General features: G+C 41.0%; 1 protein-coding gene across 2 annotated transcripts in view; it reads left to right on the forward strand.

Annotated features, from left to right (window-relative positions):
- PRKAR2A (protein kinase cAMP-dependent type II regulatory subunit alpha) overlaps window positions 1-20,460 on the forward strand; it is a 99,382-nt gene that overhangs the window by 58,793 nt on the left and 20,129 nt on the right. For both annotated transcript variants that reach the window (XM_017510268.1, XM_017510197.2), the window contains exons 3-6: window positions 1,820-1,872; window positions 4,491-4,574; window positions 11,375-11,481; window positions 16,105-16,258. In XM_017510268.1, the coding sequence (XP_017365757.1) occupies window positions 1,820-1,872; window positions 4,491-4,574; window positions 11,375-11,481; window positions 16,105-16,258 (398 nt within the window). The remainder of the gene's footprint in view (window positions 1-1,819; window positions 1,873-4,490; window positions 4,575-11,374; window positions 11,482-16,104; window positions 16,259-20,460) is intronic.

Here is a 20,460-nt window from a genome sequence, read left to right on the forward strand (position 1 = left end):
TAGAGACGGGGTTTCACCATGTTGACCAGGATGGTCTCGATCTCTTGACCTCGTGATCCACCCGCCTCGGCCTCCCACAGTGCTGGGATTACAGGCTTGAGCCACCGCGCCCAGCCAGTACAAAACTCTTTATTCACTAAATAATTTATTGTCTCTTTGCAAATAACACGTAGGGGTGAGATTTTAAAATAATGATTTGTATTGATAGCTCTAATTCTTCCTCCAGTCCATATTTGTATCCCCCTTCTCACCAGTAACAATTTTTTAAAATCTGTGTTTTTTTAATTTACTCACTACAGTAATACACATAGAAAAGTTTTGGAAGTACAGGCTGGGTGTGGTGGCTCATGCCTGTAATCCCAGCACTTTGAGAGGCCAAGGCGGGCGGATTGCCTAAGCTCAGGAGTTTGAGACCAGCCTGGGCAAGATGGCAAAACCCTGTCTCTACTGAAAATACAAAAAATTAGCCAAGTGTGGTGGCACACACCTGTAGTCCCAGCTACTCAGGAGGCTGAGGTGAGAGAATTGCTTGAACAAGGATGGCAGAGGTTGCAGTGAGCTGAGATCATGCCACTGCACTCCAGCCTGGACAACAGAGTGAAACTCTGTCTCGAAAAGAAAAAAAAAGAAGAGTTTTGGAATTGCTATACCATCACCAACATCAGTTTTTTTTGTTGTTGTTGGAATCCAGTATATCCCACTGAGGGTGGATGGTCAGGGTACTATGTTCAGAAGCTACTTAGAATCTAATTCTTTCCTTCTCTGATTATGTTATCACCCTGATACATGGGTAGGTTTTTTTGTTTTTCTTTGTACTTAGTTTTAGGGTCTTTGTTATTGATTTAATTTTTAAAATTGTGAAAAATTAACATGGCTTAAATGTCAAAACTTTTTATATAAAAATGTTTCCTCAGAGAAGTTTCATTCCCTTCCCTATCCCTTCTTTTCTGTTTCTATCTATACACTAGAAAAATAATTTCATTACTTTCCGGTTTATTTTTCTCAAATTGTTTCCTTTTGGAAAAATTAACCAGTAAAAGTATATCATATTTATATTTATTTTCCCTCCATTCTTAGTTCTCCTTTGTCATGGAAGTCTTTCTTCTGCAAAGGATAGCATGCTATGTACACTGTTCTTCACCTTGCTTTTTCCTTCGTGTTTCCTACAACTCTCTCTCTCTCTCTCTCTCTTTTTTTTTTTTTTTTGAGACGGAGTCTCACTCTGTCAACCAGACGGAAGTGTAGTGGCATGATCTCGGCTCACTGCAACCTCCGTCTGCCAAGTTTCTGCCTCAGCCTCCCGAGTAGCTGAGGCTACAGGTGCACACCATTATGCCGAGCTATTTTGTGTTTTTAGTAGAGATGGGGTTTCACCATGTTGGCCAGGATGGTCTCGATCTTTTGACCCTGTGATCTGCCTGCCTTAGCTTTTCAAAGTGCTGGGATTACAGACATGAGCATTTATATTATATATCAGGTAGATCACCTGATATCAGGAGTTCAAGACCAGCCTGACCAACATGGTGAAACCCTATCTCTACTAAAAATAGAAAATTAGCCGGGTATGATTGTGCATGCCTGTAATCCCAGCTACTTGGGAGGCTGAGGCAGGAGAATTGCTTGAATCTGGGAGATGGAGGTTGCAGCGAGCCGAGATTGTGCCCCTGCACTCCAGCCTGGGCAACAAAAGTGAAACTCTGTCCCAAAATAATTAAAAAACAGTGAATAAAAGGAAATTGAGTTCCATTCCTGTTTTTTTTTTAAAGCCATACATCTATTAAATTCATTCTTCTCTTTGTTTTTTTCTCTCTAATTTTAGTCTGTGCTGAGACCTATAACCCTGATGAGGAAGAGGAAGATACAGATCCAAGGGTAAGACCCAAAGCAAAGATGTTAGGTAGAATTGTATTTCTCACTAACTCGCCTTCTCTACATAACAAAAATTCGTCATACTAGTAATTAAATACAAATTAAAATATCAACAAAGTGACATTTTCAGTCTAACAGATTGAAAGCTGCATTGGTTGAGGGTATGGTGAGAAGTGCCTAGCTGTAGCTGTCAGAAGCCTTAAACAGCCTGGGCATGGTGGTTCACTCCTGTAATCCCAACACTTTGAGATGCTGAGGCAGGAGGATCGCTTGAGGCCAGGAGTTCAAGACTAGCTTGGACAATATAGCAAGACCCCATATTTGTGGGGAAAAAAAAATTAGCCAGGGTTGGTGGGACATGCCTGTATTTGCAGCTATTTAGGAGCCTGAGGCAGGAGGATTGCTGCTACAGTCTAGGAGGTCAAGGCTGCAAACAAAACATACACACACACACACACACACACACACACACTCTCTGCCGAGGATGGTGGCTCACACCTGTAATCCTAGCACTTTGGGAGGTTGAGATGGGAAGATCACTTGAAGCCCAGCAGTTTGAGACTAGCCTGGGCAATGTAGCTAGACCTCATCTCTATTTAAAAAAAAAAAAAAAAAATTAACAACAAGCCTTAAATACTTACAGTCAAGCCAACTGATTTAGCGTTTACCTAAAGGAGAATTCATCCCTAATGAAAGTTGGATCCTTCTTGAGGATATACAAGTGGAGCTTATTGTAGTGTTATAACAATGGACCCAAACTATGGGATTACAAGGGGCTAAATTATGGTACATTAAAATGAAGAGAATCTGTAGCCATTGAAAGTGATGGTACAGGACTGTATGTAATGGCATGGGATGTATGTTTGTGTGAGGTGCATTTTATAGAGCATTTTGTAAAATAAATTTGAAATATATATATTTATTTATTTATTTATTTGTACATATAGAAAATTCTATCTGGAAGGATATACCCCAGATGTTAATAGTAGTTGTGATAAGACCATGTTTGATTTTTGAGTGCTTTTTTTTAAAAAAAAAAACAAAAAACTTAGTTTTTTAAACTTTTGTAAAATTGACATAAATTACTTTTATGAGAGAATATATGAACTATCATTTTTAAAAGATTGATGTTATAGTCTGGGTGTAGTGGCTCATGCCTGTAATTCCAGCACTTTGGGAGGCCGAGGTGGGTAGATCACCTGAGGTCAGGAGTTCCAGACCAATCTGGCCAACATAGTGAAACCTCGTCTCTACTAAAAATAGAAAAATTAGCCAGGTGTGGTGGCGGGCACTGGTAATCCCAGCTAGTCGGAAAGCCAAGGCAGGAGAATCGCTTGAACCTGGGAGGCAGAGGTTGTGGTGAGCTGAGATCTCACCACTGCACTCCAGCCTGGGCGACAGAGTGAAACTCTGTCTCAAAAAACAAAAAAACGATTGATGTTATAAAAAAAACTTTAGTGAGCCGGGCATGGTGGCTCACTCCTGGAATCCCAGCACTTTTGGAGGTGGAGACAGGTGGATTACAAGGTCAGGAGTTTGAGACCAGCCTGACCAACATGATGAAACCCCATCTCTACTAAAAACACAAAAATTAGCCTGGTGTGATGGTGTGTACCTATAATCCTACCTACTCAGGAGGCTAAGGCAGGGCAATCACTTGAACCTGGGAGGTGGAGGTTGCAGTGAGCCAAGATTGCACCACTGCACTCCAGCCTGGGCAACAGAGCAAAACTCTGTCCCAAAAAAAACAAAAACAAAAAAAACTTTTAATGATCTATCATTTTACCTTTAAGTCAAGTTACCCTTAAAATGAGTAACGTGTGAAAGATTTCTGAAGTATTCTAATAAATGCTACCATTTTTGTGAATGTAAAAGTCATGTAAATTTTTAAATTCTAGTTATAAAATTCTTGATGACTATAAAACAGTTATTTCCTAATTTAATATCACAAATTTAAAATACTTAACACTTTTTTTTTGGTGACGGAGTCTCGCTCTGTTACCAGGCTGGAGTGCAGTGGTGCAATTTTGGTCACTGCAACCTCCTACTCCCTGGTTCAAGCGATTCTCCTGCCTCAACCTCCCAAGTAGCTGGGATTGCAGGCAAGTGTCACCACGCCCAGATAATTTTTGTATTTTTAGTAGAGACAGGGTTTCACCATGTTGGCCAGAATGGTCTTGGTCTCCTGACCTTGTGATCTGCCCGCCTCAGCTTTCCAAAGTGCTGGAATTGCAGGTGTGAGCCACCAAGTCCAGCCAACACTTTTAACGTCTGTTATTTCTGGTCAGATTAAATGATGTACCTTTTTTTTTGAGTAGATGCTCAATATTTGTTTAAACACAAATTTATAACCCTCTGCTTTATGGATGAAGATCCTGAGGCTCCCAAGGGACAGCTGACTTGCTGCCAGCCACTTAGGAGTTGGCTCCAGGGTCAGTGCTCTTCACCCTTATATTACATTGTCCCTGCACCTTCAGCATACAGCTTGATATTTATGTAAAATTAAAATGACAGCATACTCTGTATTTTCCCCACTCTTTGTAGAAAGAAATATACCAGTCTTTAAGTGGTTATTTTAAAATGGAATAAAATAATTTCCATGGTTTTATTTGGGTTGGCAGGTGATTCATCCTAAAACTGATGAACAGAGATGCAGACTTCAGGAAGCTTGCAAAGATATTCTCCTTTTCAAAAATCTTGATCAGGTAACATTGATTTCTAAAGTATTTTTATTATATGATCTTTTAGCTTTGCTCCTATTTGTCACTTAAACTTTAATTTTTAGCATTCTAGCCACAGCCATATTAAGCATAAAACCTTAGATTCATCTTACATGCAGATGTTTTCATTGCATTGACTACTTTAACCCAGACATGATTTTTCAGATGCCTTTTAGTGCAGTAGTCCCCCTTATTCTTGGTTTCGCTTTCCAGGGTTTCAGTTGCCCATAGTTAATGAAAGTCCAAAAATACTAAATGGAAAATTCCAGAAATAGCGGGTGTGGTGGCTCATGCCTGTAATCCCAGCACTCTGGGAGGCTGAGGTGGGTGGATCACCTGAGGTCAGGAGTTCCAGCCTGGCCAACATGGCGAAACCCTGTTGACCAGCCTGGCCAACGTGGCAAAACCCCGTCTCTACTAAAAATACAAAAATTAGCTGGGCATAGTTGCACACATCTGTAATCCTAGCTCCTCAGGAGGCTGAGGCAGGAGAATTGTTCCACTCCAGGGGGCAGAGGTTGCAGTAAGCCAAGATCGCACCACTGCATTCCAGCCTGGGTAACAGAGTGAGACTCCACCTTAAAATTTTCAAAAAGGAAATTCCAGAAATAATTCTTGTAAAGTTGTAAAGGGCATGCTGTTCTGAATCTTATGCTGTCCTGCTCTGCTACCACCCAGAGCATAAATCATCACTTTGTCCCAGTGTATCCATGCCATATATGCCACCTGTCCATTAGTCATTTAGCCACCATCTAGCAGTACTCCTATTTAAGTAACCTTATTTTATTTATTGATGGCCCCAAAGCACAAGAGAAGTGATGCTGGTAATTCAGATATGCCAAAGAGAAGCCATAAAATGCTTTCTTTAAGTGAAAAGATGAGAGAAATTTAAGGAAAGAAAGAAACAAATTGTATACTGAGATTGCAGAAATCTATGATAATGAATCTTCTGGCTGGGCGTGGTGGCTCACGCCTGTAACCCTAGCACTCTGAGAGGCCGAGGCGGGTGGACTCCCTGAGATCAGGAGTTCAAGACCAGCCTGGCCAACATGGTGAATTTCCATCTCTACTAAAAATACAAAAATTTAGCCAGGTGTGGTAGCATGCGCCTGTAATCCCAGCTACTCAGGAGGCTGAGGAATGAGAATTGCTTGAATCCAGGAGGCAGAGGTTGCAGTGAGCTAAGATCATACCATTGCATTCCAGCCTAGGTGACAGAGTGAGACTCTGTCTCAAAAAAAAAAAGAAAAGAAAAAAGAATAAGAATCTTTTTATTTGTGAAACTGTGAAGGAGGAAAAAGAAATTTAGGCTAGTTTTGCTGTCTCACCTCAAACTGCACAAGTTACAGCCTCAGTGCGTGGTAAGTACTTGGTTAAGATGGAAAGGCATTACGTTTGTTGATGGAAGATATGAACAGAAATGCGTTCCAGTTGACAGCAATAGGGTTCAACACTATCTGTGGTTTCAGACATCCACATATCCCCTTGGAACATACTCCCCATGGATAAGGGGAGGACTCCTGTATTTTTCTGAGCCGCTTTGGCACTTTCTCATTTGAAGACCATGAAGCTTGGTCATGTTGCAAGGAAATGCTCAGATTTGCATGACCCTGGCTTAGGGTCTGAATTGTCCTACAAAGAGATTGATTTTTCTGAAGATGCTGGTATGTAGTTCCTTTCATTAATAATAGTTACCCCACTGGCTTACCACAGTGTGTGATAAGTGCTTCTTGAGAATGGTGTGTTTCTGCAGTGCTTAGCATAGGATCTATGACCTGGGCCTGTCCTCCCTATCTTGGTGGTAGAAATAAAGAACCAGGGCTACATCCTGATAGCTGTCCTAGTACATTTGGGCTACTATAACAAAATACTGTCACCTGGGTGGCTTATAAACAGTGGAAATTTCTCACAGTTCTGGAGTCTGGGAAATCAAGCTCAAGGTGCCATCAGATTTGGTGTCTGATCAAGAGCCTACTTCTTGTTTCAGAAATAGCCATCTCTGTGTTCTCACATGGTAGAAGGAGGGATAGAGCTCTCAGGGTCTCTTTTATAGGGGCACTAGTCCCATTCATGACCTAATCACTGACAAAGGCCTTACCATCTAATACCATCACATTGGGTGTCAGGTTTTAACATGGAATTTTGGGGTGACATAAATATTTAGTTCATAGTAATAGAGAATCTTCAGATTTCCTGTTTCTTTTCTACTTTGTTTCTTCTCTATTCATCTTTACTTTGAAGGCCACACTGGAGGCCAGGCACAGTGGCTCACGCCTGTAATCCCAGCACTTCGGGAAGCTGAGGCGGACAGATCACTTGAGATCAGGAGTTCAGGACCAGTCTGGTCAACATGGTGAAACTCCATCTCTACTAAAAATACAAAAATTAGGCAGGTGTAGTGGCATGTGCCTGTAGTTCCAGCTACTTGGGAGGATGAGGTAGAAGAATCGCTTGAACTGGGGAGGTAGAGGTTGCAATGAGGTGAGGTTGCACCACTGCACTCCAGCCTTGGTGACAGAGTGAGATTCTATCTCAGAAAAGTTAAAAATTAAAAATTAAAAAAATTTAAAACCACATGAATGGCTGAGTTGCTAGGCCTATTGAGGAGTCCCAGAATGTGCAGAGATAGGAAGGCTGGGATTACATTTCCTCTATTACCAAGCTCCTACAAAAAAGGCTTCTGAAGACATTTCCACAGCCCTCCCTGGGAATCTGGCTGGTCAGATATGAGCTTAAATGCATCAGTCAAAGGAGTTAATAAAACCTCTTGTAAATTTTATACCATTATAGTTGTTATAAGGGAAGTTTCTATGTCAATCTAATAGTCAGTTTTCTTAGTGTTGGAGAATACCATTTTAGTGTTGAAAAGTTGTAACTTGGCTGGGCACGGTGTGGTTCATGCCTGTAATCCCAGCACTTTGGGAGGCTGAGGAGGGTGAATCATCTGAGGTCAGGAGTTCGACACCAGCCTCGCCAACATGGTGAAACTCCGTCTCTACTAAAAATACAACAATTAGCTGGGCATGGTGGCAGGTGCCTGTAATCCCAGCTACTTAAGAGGCTGAGGCAGGAGAATCGCTTGAACCTGGGAGGCAGAGTTTTCAATGAACTGAGAGTGCTATTGCACACCAGCCTGGGCAACAAGAGTGAAATTCCGTCTTAAAAAAAAAAAAAAATTACTTCTCTCAATAATGTCTTTTTTCTGGTAGAGGATCCAGTCCAGAATCTCATGTTACATTTAGTTGTTATTTCTTCTTAATCGCCTCCAATCTGTGGCAGTTTTCAGTCTTTCCTTGTCTTTCATAATCTTGACACTTTGAAGAGTAATTCTATAGAATGTCTCTCCATTTGAGTTTGATGTTTCCTCATGATTTTGGAATATGGTTATATTTTTGGCCACACTACCACAGAAATTATTTTGTGTCTGTCTGAAAGCATCATATCAAGGGCCTCATGATATAAGTATGTCTTATTGCCAGCAATGTTGGTTCATTCCTTTTTATTGCTGAGTAGTATTTCGTTGTTCAAAAATACCGATTTATCCATTCTTCCGTTAATGAATACTTAGTCTATTTCTCGTTTTTAGCTATTATGAATAACACTGTCAACATTTTGTATAAATCTTTTTGTGAACCTTTCCCCCAAGTTATCTTGAGTAAAATACCTGAGAGGAAAATTGCTGAGTCATAAGATAGGTATATGTTTGACTTTGTAAACAAATCTGCCAGATCAGCTGGGTGCAATGGCTCATGCCTGTAAATCCCAGCACTTTGGGAAAACAAGGCGAGTGGATCACCTGAGGTCAGGAGTTCAAGACCAGCCTGGCCAACATGGTGAAGCCTCCCTCTCTACTAAAAATATAAAAATTAGCTGTGCATGGTGGCACACACCTGTGATCCCAGCTATTCAGGAGGCTGAAGCAAGAGAATCACTTGAACTCAGTAGGTGGAAGTTGCATTGGATCGAGATCGTACCATTGTACTCCAGCCTGGGTGAGAGAGTGAGACTCTGTCTCAAAAAAAAAAAAAAAAAAAAAAAGTCTGCCAGATATTTTTCAAAGTAGTTTTACCACTTTGCATTCCTGTCAACAACATATGAGATTTCATGTTGCTCCACATCTTTGCTAACATTTTATATCGTCAGTATTTTTAGTTTTAGCCATTCTGATTAGTGTATTTGTTTCAAATTTAAAATTTATTTTCCAAATTTCTATTTTTAAATTTCAAATTTACAGAAAATTCACAAGAATAATACCATGAATACCCAGACACCCTTTACCTAGACTCTCCAGTTGTGAACATTTTAGCATTTTACCACATTTGCTTTTTCTCTTGTGTGTAAGTTTATGTAAAGAGAGAAAGAAATGGGGAGTATGTATAAAGTGTTTTTCTTTTGTTTTGAATCATTTATGACATCATGACTCTTCACTACTAAATATTTAGGATGTGTTTTCCAGGAACAAGAATATTTTTCGGTCTGGCGCAGTGGCTCACACCTGTAATCCCAGCACTTTGGGAGGCCGAGGCAGGCAGATTACTTGAGGTCAGGAGTTTGTGACCAGCTTGGCCATCATGGCGAAACCCTATCTCTACTAAAAATATGGAAATTAGCTGGACGTGGTGGCACACACCTGAAGTCCCAGCTACTTGGGAGGCTGAAGCAGGAGAATCACTTGAACCTGGGAGGTGGAGGTTGCAGTGGACCAAGATCGCGCCACTGCACTTCAGCCTGGGCGACAAAGTGAGATTCTGTCTCAAAAAAAAATTTATAAAGAATATTTTCCTATGTTAATACGATGTCATTTAATAAATCCAAGAAATTTAACATTGGTAAAATATAAAATCAACTAACAACAGTCCATACTCAGATTTCCTCAGTTTTCCCAGTAAAGTTCTGTATAGCTTTTGGTTTTGTTTTTAAATCCTAAATCACATACAGTACGTCCTCACCTAACATCCTGAATCACATACAATAAGTACTCACTTTAACGTGGTTGGTAGTCTTGGAAACTGCAACTTTAAGCAAAGCAACCTATAATGAAACCTTTTTTCCCCTCATCATTGTTATAACATAACTGTTATATTTGAGGACATTGTTTTGCTTAAATTCACATTTTTCAAGAACCTGTCAACCACATTAAGTGAGGACTTACGGTGTTTCATTTGGTTGTCATGTTGTTATTTTAGTCTCCTCTAACCTAGAAATGCTCCCCTTCCACCTATCTGATTGTATATCTCTTTACACATGTGTTCGAAGAGACCAGACTGGAAGAAGAAAAGTTACTCAAAACAAGAGGCTTCCAGCAGGCAACCCACAGGCTAGGTACAGATGTCTGTGTTTGGTCCGTATTGTACATGAAAATTTAAATTTATCGCCAGAATGTAAATAGATTTCTGGCAACACTGGGCTCACATTCCAGTGAAAGTGGGTAGTATGTCAGTTGTAAGCCATCCTTTTTAGTATTTGTCAGCTTATACAGTATTCAACGCACATGGAACTAAATATACTTTTTGGTGATACTCAATCATCTTGGTAGCACAGTCACTCTGATAGAACATAAAATCACATGGAATTATGCAGTCATAAAATTATTCTCTTTCCAGGTGTTCAGTCTACATTCCTTCAAAGAGAAAATCTTTTTTAAATTGAATCTGGTATTCTTTAATGAACCCCTAATAATCACTTATCTCCCTGTCTGACAGGGATGCTGGCCCCAGGCTGAGACCATTGTTTTGTTAGAATTTAATAATATTGTTTTCTTTTCATTATACTTATCCATATAGTTGATGTCTGGTTATGGCAGGCAATATTAGTAAGTAAGTAATTGTGTGTGTTTTATGTAAATGAAGCAATATTAGCTGTCTTATAATAGATCTCATTTGTTGAGTATCTGTTGTTTCATAAATACTTTCCTTAGGTTTTTCTCTTTGGGTCATAAAAATTGATGAGGTAGAATCTTTGTTGTACCCTTTTTATATATGAAGAAACCGAAGTTTGCTGGGCATGGTAGCTCACGCCTATAATCCCAGCACTTTGGGAGGCCAAGGCGGGTGGATCACCTGAGTTCAGGAGATTGAGACCAGCCTGGCCAACATGGCGAAACCCTGTCTCCTCTACTAAAAATACAAAAATTAGCCAGGTGTGGTGGCGCATGCCTGTAGTCCCAGCTATTTGAGAGGCTGAGGCAGGAGAATCGCATGAACCCAGGAGGTAGAGGTTGCAGTGAGCTGAGATTGCACCACTGAACTCCAGACTAGGCAACAGAGTGAGACTCTGTCTCCAGGAAAAAAGAAGAAAAAGATACTGAAGCTCAACGAGGTTAAGTGACGTGTTTGGCTAGTCAAAGGCAGTTGCGCTGTTCCAAAAGATAACCTCTAAGGCCATAACAGCCCTTTAGATCTGATGATCCTGTTAAGGTCAACACCTGTAGGAAGGTGTGGCAGCATAGGCTTTACACATGGCATAGTGCAGCCATCAGGCAGGTGACAGTCATGTGGATGTGGCTGGGAAAACATGGACCATGATTTAGATAATATTTCTGCGTAAATTGTGGAAAGCTTATTCAAAACAATACTGCCTCAGAAAACTTGCCAGTTTTCTCTCTGCTGAAGTACATGGAGGTAAAAAGCTGAATGGTCCCAAGAAAGCATTTGTTTTAGACAGCCTTTAGGTTTCTGCTTGAATGTGGGGACTTCTGTTACATAGTCACAAATTGAGATAATTATGGTCACTGCTTTTTTTCAGCAAATGTAAAAACTATTTTTTCTTCTGCGCATACCCTGCAGGAACAGCTTTCTCAAGTTCTTGATGCCATGTTTGAAAGGATAGTCAAAGCTGATGAGCATGTCATCGACCAAGGAGATGATGGAGACAACTTTTATGTCATAGAACGGTAGGAGATGGAGCTTTACAGTTGTGTGGCCACACTTAATTGGATTCGTGATTCAGGGCAGATGCTTTATCCTATTCTGTATTCAGCCCAGAGAGGCTTAGGGCCAGGTGAACAATCTTCCCAAAGCCTGTGAGAGTCCACAGCTTGTCCCTCTCTACCAATGCTGTCCTGAGTCCTCAGCACAACTCTTATTTGAAGAGCCATCATCTAGAGTAGAAAGTTCCTTTAGGCCAGGTGTGGTGGCTCACACCTGTAATCTCAACACTTGTGGATCACCTGAGATCAGGAGTTTGTGACCAGCCTGGCCAATATGGTGAAACCCTGTATCTACTAAAAATACAAAAATTAGCTGGGCGTGGTGGCACACACCTGTAATCCCAGCTACTTGGGAGACTTGAAAAAAAAATTATCATAAATACAGGTTTCCCAGGTTAGTGTTCTACTACCTTTGCTTTATTAAGTTATTGTCAAGGCTGGATACAGTGAGCCAAGATCACACCTTTGCACTCCAGCCTGGGCAACAAGAGCGAAACTCTGTCTCTAAAAAAAAAAAAGCAAAAACAAAACATTTTTTAAAAAATTAGATGGGTGTCAGGCGCAGTGGCCCATGTGTGTAATCCCAGCACTTTGGGAGGCCGAGGCAGGCGGATCATGAGGTTATGAGTTCGAAACCAGCCTGACCAACACGGTGAAACCTCAAGTCTATAAAAAATATAAATAAATAAATAAATAAATAAATAAATAAAATGTTGTAGTATTTTTTTTTTCAAAAAGGTAGGGGGAATGGAGGGGAGAGAAAAAGAAATTAGCTGGGCATGGTGGTGCATGCCTATAGTTCCAGCTAATTGGAAGGCTGAGGTGGGAGGATCACTTGAACCCAAGAGGTTGAGTCTGCAGCGGGCAGTGATTGTAACACTGCACTCTAGCCTGGGGGACAAAGTGAGACCCTGTCTCAGAATAAAAGAAAAAAGAATGTGGTGATTAACAAATAGGAAAGGACTGACCACAGTGGCTCACATCTGTAATCCCAGCACTTTGGGAGGCCAAGGCAGGCGGATCACAAGGTCAGGAGTTCGAGCCCAGCCTGTCCAATATGGTGAAACCCCATCTCTACTAAAAAATATAAGAATTAGCTGGGTGTGGTGGCTTGCACCTGTAGTCCCAGCTCCTTGGGAGGCTGAGGCAGGAGAATTGCTTGAACCTGGGAGGTGGAGGTTGCAGTGAGCTGAGATCAAGCCACTGCCCTCCAGCCTGGGTGACAGAGTAAGACTCTGTCTCAAAAAAAAAAAAGAAAAGAAAGATTATCATTCAAATAAAAAGGTAGTTCTGGCCTCAAAAAGTTCAGTGGTCAAGTTGGAGAGACGGACCTTTAAATGGATAATGATTACATAATGTGGTGGTAACAACAATGATAAAAATATGCCTCATTACTTAGAGGAGGGCCTGAATGAGAATTCTGGATAGTTCCTCTGCAATGTTGCTGCCTGAAATGAGCTCTTGTCACTCCCAAAGTTAAATGCTAGTGTCTCCTGGAGGAAACACTAGAAGCACTGAATTCCATGTTTCCTATTAATGACCTTATTAATTTTGCCTTGTCTATAAAGGCCTACTACAGGTCAGCTTTCCTACTGAGTGGTAAGCTCCCTGAGAGCAAGGTTAGTGGCACATTCTCTGCTTTTCTTTTAATACGTGATGTGTAGTGATTTTTTAGACAGATGGAAGTTCTTTGTAGGAAATTTAGAATATAAAAATATAAGAACAGGATAAAATTAATTTAGGCATAATCTAATTACCAGTCCATACTTCTGTGCTTTACTGTTGAGATTGGACACCTCACCCAAAATGTGGTTGAGATATCAAGACTGATGACATTATATATACACTAAAAGGGTATGAAAAGGTTTATTACTTACATGTTGAACCTTTTTAGAGAGAGCAGAGGAGGCTCCCAGACAGATCCAAAATGACTTTAGATAAAAGGCAAGGTATGATTGGCCTGGGATTTTATGATGGTTAGAAGGTAGGGTTAGGTGAAGGTACTCTTACACATGGGCTGGCATTTGTGTTGGTTGAACTCCCCATCAGCACCAAAGGAGGGAGCGCCCAGGCTTTCTTACAGCTTGCCCAGATATAGGACAGAGGAGAAAGAGTTTGAAAACTATCAATAATCAAACATCAAAAATGGAGTCAACTAATGGAGTTATCTTTACATAATTTTTTTTTACATTAAATCATACATTGTGTGATTTAATTTTTTAAGTCTATTTTAAGCATGTTATGGAGTTACAGTAGTATTTTGTCCTTATTATCAATATTATTATTATTATTTTTTTTGAGACAGAGTCTCACTCTGCTACCCAGGCTAGAGTACAGTGGCTCGAGCTTGGCTCACTGCAACTTCCGCCTCCCAGGTTCAAGTGATTCTCCTGTCTTAGCCTCTCAAGTAGCTGGGATCACAGGCAGGTGCCACCACGCCCAGCTAATCTTTGTGTTTTTATTAGAAACAGGGTTTCACAATGTTCTCCAGGTTGGTCTTGAACTCCTCATCTCAGGTTACCTGCCCGCTTTAGCCTCCCAAAGTGCTGGGATTACTACAGCCGTGAGCCACTGTACCCAGCCATATTCTGTCATTACTTTTAGTGACTCCATAATATGGATGGAAACATGTATTTGACCCATCTCCTATTATTAGCGGATTAAATTACTTATAGTTTTTACTATTATAAATATTACCTGGTGAAATCCCTGCAATTAAATCTTTCGTAGTGTCTTTGATTATCTCTTTTGGGATGACTAGAAATGGAATTGCTGTATCAAAGGGTCTTTTTAAGATGTTTGCTATATGTTTAATTATCTTTCAGAAACTTTGAAAAGTTTATGTTTCCTTCAGTGGTATGTTGAGAGTCCCTATTTCTGCAAATGCTTGTCAGTTCTGAATTTTTTTTTTTAGCAATTACTGCCAATTAATAGTTAAATAATTGTATCATTTGCTTTCTTTATTTTAATCAGTTGTATCCTAATTTTGTACAGACTATGAAAGAAAACCCATGTACTTTTTTCAATACCTACAGCAAAATATTTGACAAAACTCAACATCTTTTTGTGATGAAAATGCTCAGCAAATTAGCAACAAAAATAACTTTCCCCAACCAGACTAAAGGCATTTTTTAAAAACCGACAGCATGGTGAAAGATTGTTTTTCCTTACAACTCAGAATAAGGCAAGGATGTTTGCTTTCACCACTTTCACTTAATATTGTACTGAAGGTTATAGTCAATTCAGTAAGGAAGAGAGGGAGGGAGGGAGGCAAGGAATAAAGGAAGGAAGAAAGAAAATGTGGCATAGATCCACGATGAAGTACTATTTGACCATAAAAAAGAAGGAAGTCATGTCATTTGTAGCAACATGGAGGTTGCTACATTAAGTTAAATAAGCTAGGCACAGGAAGACAAATACCACATGTTCTCACTCACATGTGAGTGCTAAAACACTGATATGATAGACCTAGAGAATAGTGATTTTATACCAGAAATTGAGAAGGGTGGTGAGTGGATGAAGAGAAGCTGGCTAATGGCTACAAACACATAGTTAGAAGAAATATGTTTTAATGTGTCTTTCTTATCTTTAATTTTCCTTTTTGTGGAGACAAGTCTCCATATGTTGGCCAGGTGTATCTCAAACTCCTGGGCTTAAGCAATTCTCTCAGTTCAGCTTCCTAAAGTGCTGAGATTACAGGTGTGAGCCACTTCACCTGGAAAGTTCTAATGTTTTATAGCATGATAAGGTGACTATACTTGGTGGCAATATTTTGCATATTTCAAAGTAACTATTAATAGAAGAGAGGACCTGAAATGATAGCGACACATAGAAATGACATATATCCAAGGTGATGGATACCCCAAATACCCTGGCTTAATCATTACCCATTCTGTGCATGGAACAGACGCTCACATGTACTCCATAAATATGTAAAATATATGTATTAATTTTAAAAAATTTAGGCTGGGCATGGTGGCTTATGCCTTTAATCCCAGTACTTTGAGAGCCTGAGAGAGGAGGATTGCTTGAGCCCAGGAGTTCCAGACCAATTTGGGCAACATAGTGAGACCATCCCCATCTCTACAAAAATAAAAATAAAGTTAGATGTGGTGGCACACCTCTGTGGTCATAACTACTCAGGATGCCCAGGTGAGAGGATTGCTTGGGGCCAGGAGGTGGAGGCTACAGTGAGCCATGATCGTGCCACTGCACTCCAGCCTAGGTGTCAGAACAAGACCCTGTCTCAAAAAAAAAAAAAAATTTTTTTTAAGTTAAAGATGGGGGGAAAAAAGAAAGGGGCATATAGATTGGAAAGGAAGCATTAAAACTGTCTTTGTTTCAGGTGACGTGATCTCTATGTAGAATATTCCAAGAATGCCACAAAAAAAGGCTACTAGAATTAATAAGTGAGTTTAGCAAGGTTATAGGACACAAGTCAAAATACAAAAATATGTTGTATTTTTATATACTAGCAAAGTTCCATTGGAAATCTCTTAAAACAACATTTTCTATTATATGTACCTGCCAGTTTTTACATTTATTATCAGAAGTAACTAATGAAATAATTTTTTGTCATTCTTCTAGGGGAACTTATGACATTTTAGTAACAAAAGATAATCAAACCCGCTCTGTTGGTCAGTATGACAACCATGGCAGTTTTGGAGAACTAGCTCTGATGTACAACACCCCGAGAGCTGCTACCATTGTTGCTACCTCAGAAGGCTCCCTTTGGGGACTGGTAAGTGAGAGACATTTTTCCTCTTGTAAGGCACAGTATTAATTGCCCTTCTGGGTCTCTGTCCTTGGGCTCTTGATTTACACACTATATCTTATAGCCAGTTATCTGAAAGATATTGTGGAAGATCTTGTACAAATTCATTTTTCCATTTCTCTAAAAGGATTTGTCAACAAATCATTACTCCAAGTTATGGGGACAAGACTGGGTCTTATGACCTTATAGTAGTATACAGCTCATATTATTTTTTGTTTGTTTTTGATTTTATCAGACAAGTGGAGAGAGGGAATAACTCTTAATACAAGACACAGCCTAGAAAAAGCAAGTGTCACTAAAAGCTCTGCCAAAAGCGTTTTCCATTTCTAGGTATCCCAGGACCATCTGTGCTGTATGTTCAGCCGTCCACTTGCTCATTGGTCCAAGCCAATATCCAATAGACTTAGATCACTAGAAAGGCTGATGGCCATATTCTGGAAAGAGAACTTGCCCAGAATGTCTTAGGCATAATACTACTGTGATCCCTATCTTCTATTATACATGATCCACCTTGTTTCCTTCAGCACCAAGTTATATATTCAAAATATAGAACTCTTTTCCTTCTTAAACAAAATAATCATCCTCTTATACAAATTCCAAATTTCACTTTTAAAATGTTGACATCTATGGCTGGATGTGGTGGCTCATGCCTGTATTCCTAGCACTATGGGAGGCCAAGGCGAGTGGATCACTTTATGCCAGGAGTTCAGGCAAGCTGGTCAACATAATGAAACCCCATCTCTACTAAAAATAAAAAAAATTTGCGGGACATAGTGGCGCAGACCTTTAATCCCAGCTCCTTGGGAGGCTGAGGCACTAGAATCACTTGAACCTAGAAGGTGGAGGTTGCAGTGGTCGTGCCACTACTCTCTAGTCTGGGCTATAGAGCAAGGCGCTGCCTCAAAAAACAACAAAATAGGCTGGGTGCAGTGTCTCACACCTGTAATCCCAGCACTTCGGGAGGCTGAGGTAGGTAGATCACTTGAGGTCAGCAGTTCAAGACCAGCCTGACCAACACAGTGAAATCCCATCTCTACTAAAATACAAAAATTAGCCAGGTGTGGTGGTGCACGCCTGTAATCTCAGCTACTCAAGAGGCTGAGACAGCAGAATCACTTGCACCTGGGAGGCGAAAATTGCAGTGAGCCAAGATTGCACCACTGCACTCCAGCCTGTGTGACAGAGTGAGACTCCGTCTCAAAAATATATAAAATAAAATAATAAGCCGTGGTGCCAACTACTGGTTCAGACCAAGATGGAGTAGCCTTATTCCATGCTCTTCTCATTTATAACTTGAAAAAAGCAGCACACACATGGCCAGGCACAGTGGCTCACGCCTGTAATCCCAGCAGTTTGGGAGGCCTAGGCAGGTGGATCACCTGAAGCCAGGAGTTGGAGACCAGCCTGACCAACATGGTGAAACCCCATCTCTACTAAAAATACAAAAATTAACCAGGCATGGTGGCAGGCATCTGTAATCCCAGCTACTCGGGAGGCTGAGGCAGGAGAATCACTTGAGCCCAGGAGGCAGAGGTGTTAATGAGCCAAGATCGCACCACTGCACTCCAGTCTGGGGAATAGCGAGACTCTGTCTCAAAATTTAAAAAAAGGTAGAAAGAAGAAGGCAGACTATCTAGGGATATTGGCGCTTGAGGGAAGACATGACAGTGAGTTTCCAGGTTCCCATATATCCCAGATGTGGTGCTGGAAAACCCTGAAATCGAGATCTGCCAATAGGTACATTCAACAAGAGTAAAACTCTGTCTCAATCAAAAGAATGAATGACTAGACAGAAAATCAGCTAGTGTCAGCTAGGATATAGAAGAACTTAACGCCATTAATAAACAAAAACTATCTGAAATTTATAGAATACTGTACACAGCAACAACAGAATGAACATTTTTTTCAAGCCTATAGAACATTCACCCAAATAAGCCATATCCTAGAATATGAAATAAAACTTTCAAAAATGTAAAAGAATTGAAATCAGGCCAACCACAGTGATTCAAGCCTGTTATCCAACCACTTTGGGAGGTTGAGGTGAGAGGATTGAGTCCAGGAATTTGAGACTATCCTGGGCAGCGTAGTGAGACCACATCTCTATTTGAAATTTTAAGAAATAATGAAAAAAAATTTTTTTGAGACAGAGTCTTGCTCTGTCGCCAGGCTGGAGTGCAGTGGCACAATCTCAGCTCACTTTATTCTCCGCCTCCTGGGTTCAAGTGATTCTTCTGCCTCAGCCTCCCGAGTAGCTGGGACCCCAGGTGTGTGCCACCATGCCTGGCTAATTTTTGTATTTTTAGTAGAGACGGGGTTTCACCATGTTGGCCAGGAAGGTCTTGATCTCTTGACCTCGTGATCCACCCACCTCGGCCTCCCAAAATGCTGGGATTACAGGCATGAGCCATTGCGCCCAGCCAAAATAATGAAAATTTTAAAAAAAGAATTGAAATCAGATGTGTTCTCTAACTACAACTGAAAGAAAGAAACTAAAAATGAGTAACAAAAAGATCTCCAGACACTTAGAAATTAAGTACATTCTTTTTAGCACTGAGCACAGCTAACTGCAGCCTTGACCTCCTAAGCTCAAGCAGTCCTGCCACGTCAGCCTCCCAGGTAGCTGGGACTACAGGTGTACACCACCACAACTGACTTTTTTTTTTTTTTTTTTTTTTTGTAGAGACAGAGTCTTACTATATTGCCCAGGCTGGTCTTGAACTTCTGAGCTCAAGCAGTGCTCCTAACTTGGCCTCCCAAAGTGCTGGGATTACTGGTATAAGCCACTGTGCCCAGCCAAATAACACATTGTTTTTTTGGAGATGATCTCGGCTCACTGCAACCTCTGCCTCCTGAGTTCAAGTGATTCTCCTGCCTCAGACTCCTGAATAGCTGGGATTACAAACCTATGCCACCACGCCCAGACAATTTTTATAGTTTTAGTGGAGACAGAGTTTCACCATGTTGGCCAGGCTGGTCTTGAACTCCTGACCTCACGTGATCTGCCTGCCTCTGCCTCCCAAAGTGCTGGGATTATAGGCAAGAGCCACTGCACCCAGCCCAAATAACACATTCTTGGATAATCTCAAAGATAAAGAGAAAGTCTTAATGGAAATTGAAAAATATATATTGAGGTATAAAACCACCTGCTTTTGTGGCTGGGGTATGAGGATTAAATAGATGGGTATAAGAGAAGTGACTCCCTTAGTGCCTGGTACAAGGTGGTCACAGAATGGCGGCACAAGCTCCCCAGGGCCATGGTGCTACTCATCACCCCTCTTTTCCTGAGACTTCTTTTCCTAAGACCCCTGTTCTTTCTACTTCCTTGCCTTTGGCAGTCTTTTCCTTACCTTCTTAAGTGAGGTCAGTGACCTATCAAGATGTCCTTTTGGCCTCTACTTTTCTCCTGTTTGTTCACTTGCCTTGCAAGCCCAGCCTCTTCCAAAGCTTCATTACCACCTCCAGGAAAGTAACTCAGAAGCTCCTCTCTAGCCTGAGAGGAGCTTCTTACTTGGGCTTCCAAAGGCCTTGGAAATGCCTTCTGAGGCCAAAGTAGGGAGGACTTGGTGTTGTCACTGAGTTTCTCAAATTGGATCCCACATTTCTGCTTTTATAGTGGGCAGCTGCCATTATGGTCCCTATACTTAGTCTCTGCTTCTGCTCACTCTTGCTGTATTAAAAGTCAATAGAACCTTTCCTGGGAACTTCCTGCAGTCACAAGAGAGAGTAGCACTCTTTCTCTTTTGAACTTCAGGGGTAAGTTCTTGCCTCTGAGTGCTTGCCTTTGAGCACTTACTGCCTATGGGAATTTCTTCTTCACTGCTTGATTGGATGCTCCTCAGAGGCTGTGTGGATGTCTGGTGCTTTTCTTTAATATTCTCCACAGCCATAGGAACTGGCCTTGTACCACATGAAAAGAGAGTTCTGGGAAGTGTTAAAAGCATGCATAGAAAGGGTTAGAACCAGCTGGGTGTGGTGACTCATGCCTGTAATCCCAGCACTTTGGGAGGCCAAGGCGGGCAGATCACGAGGTCAAGAGATTGAGACCATCCTGGCCAACATGGTAAAACCCTATCTCTACTAAAAATACAAAAAAAAATTAGCTGGGCATGGTGGTGTGTGCCTATAGTCCCAGCTACCCGGGAGGCTGAGGCAGAATTGCTTGAACCCGG

This window comes from Cebus imitator, unplaced genomic scaffold, assembly GCF_001604975.1.
Source record: "Cebus imitator isolate Cc_AM_T3 unplaced genomic scaffold, Cebus_imitator-1.0 Scaffold0, whole genome shotgun sequence".
NCBI lineage: Eukaryota > Metazoa > Chordata > Mammalia > Primates > Cebidae > Cebus > Cebus imitator.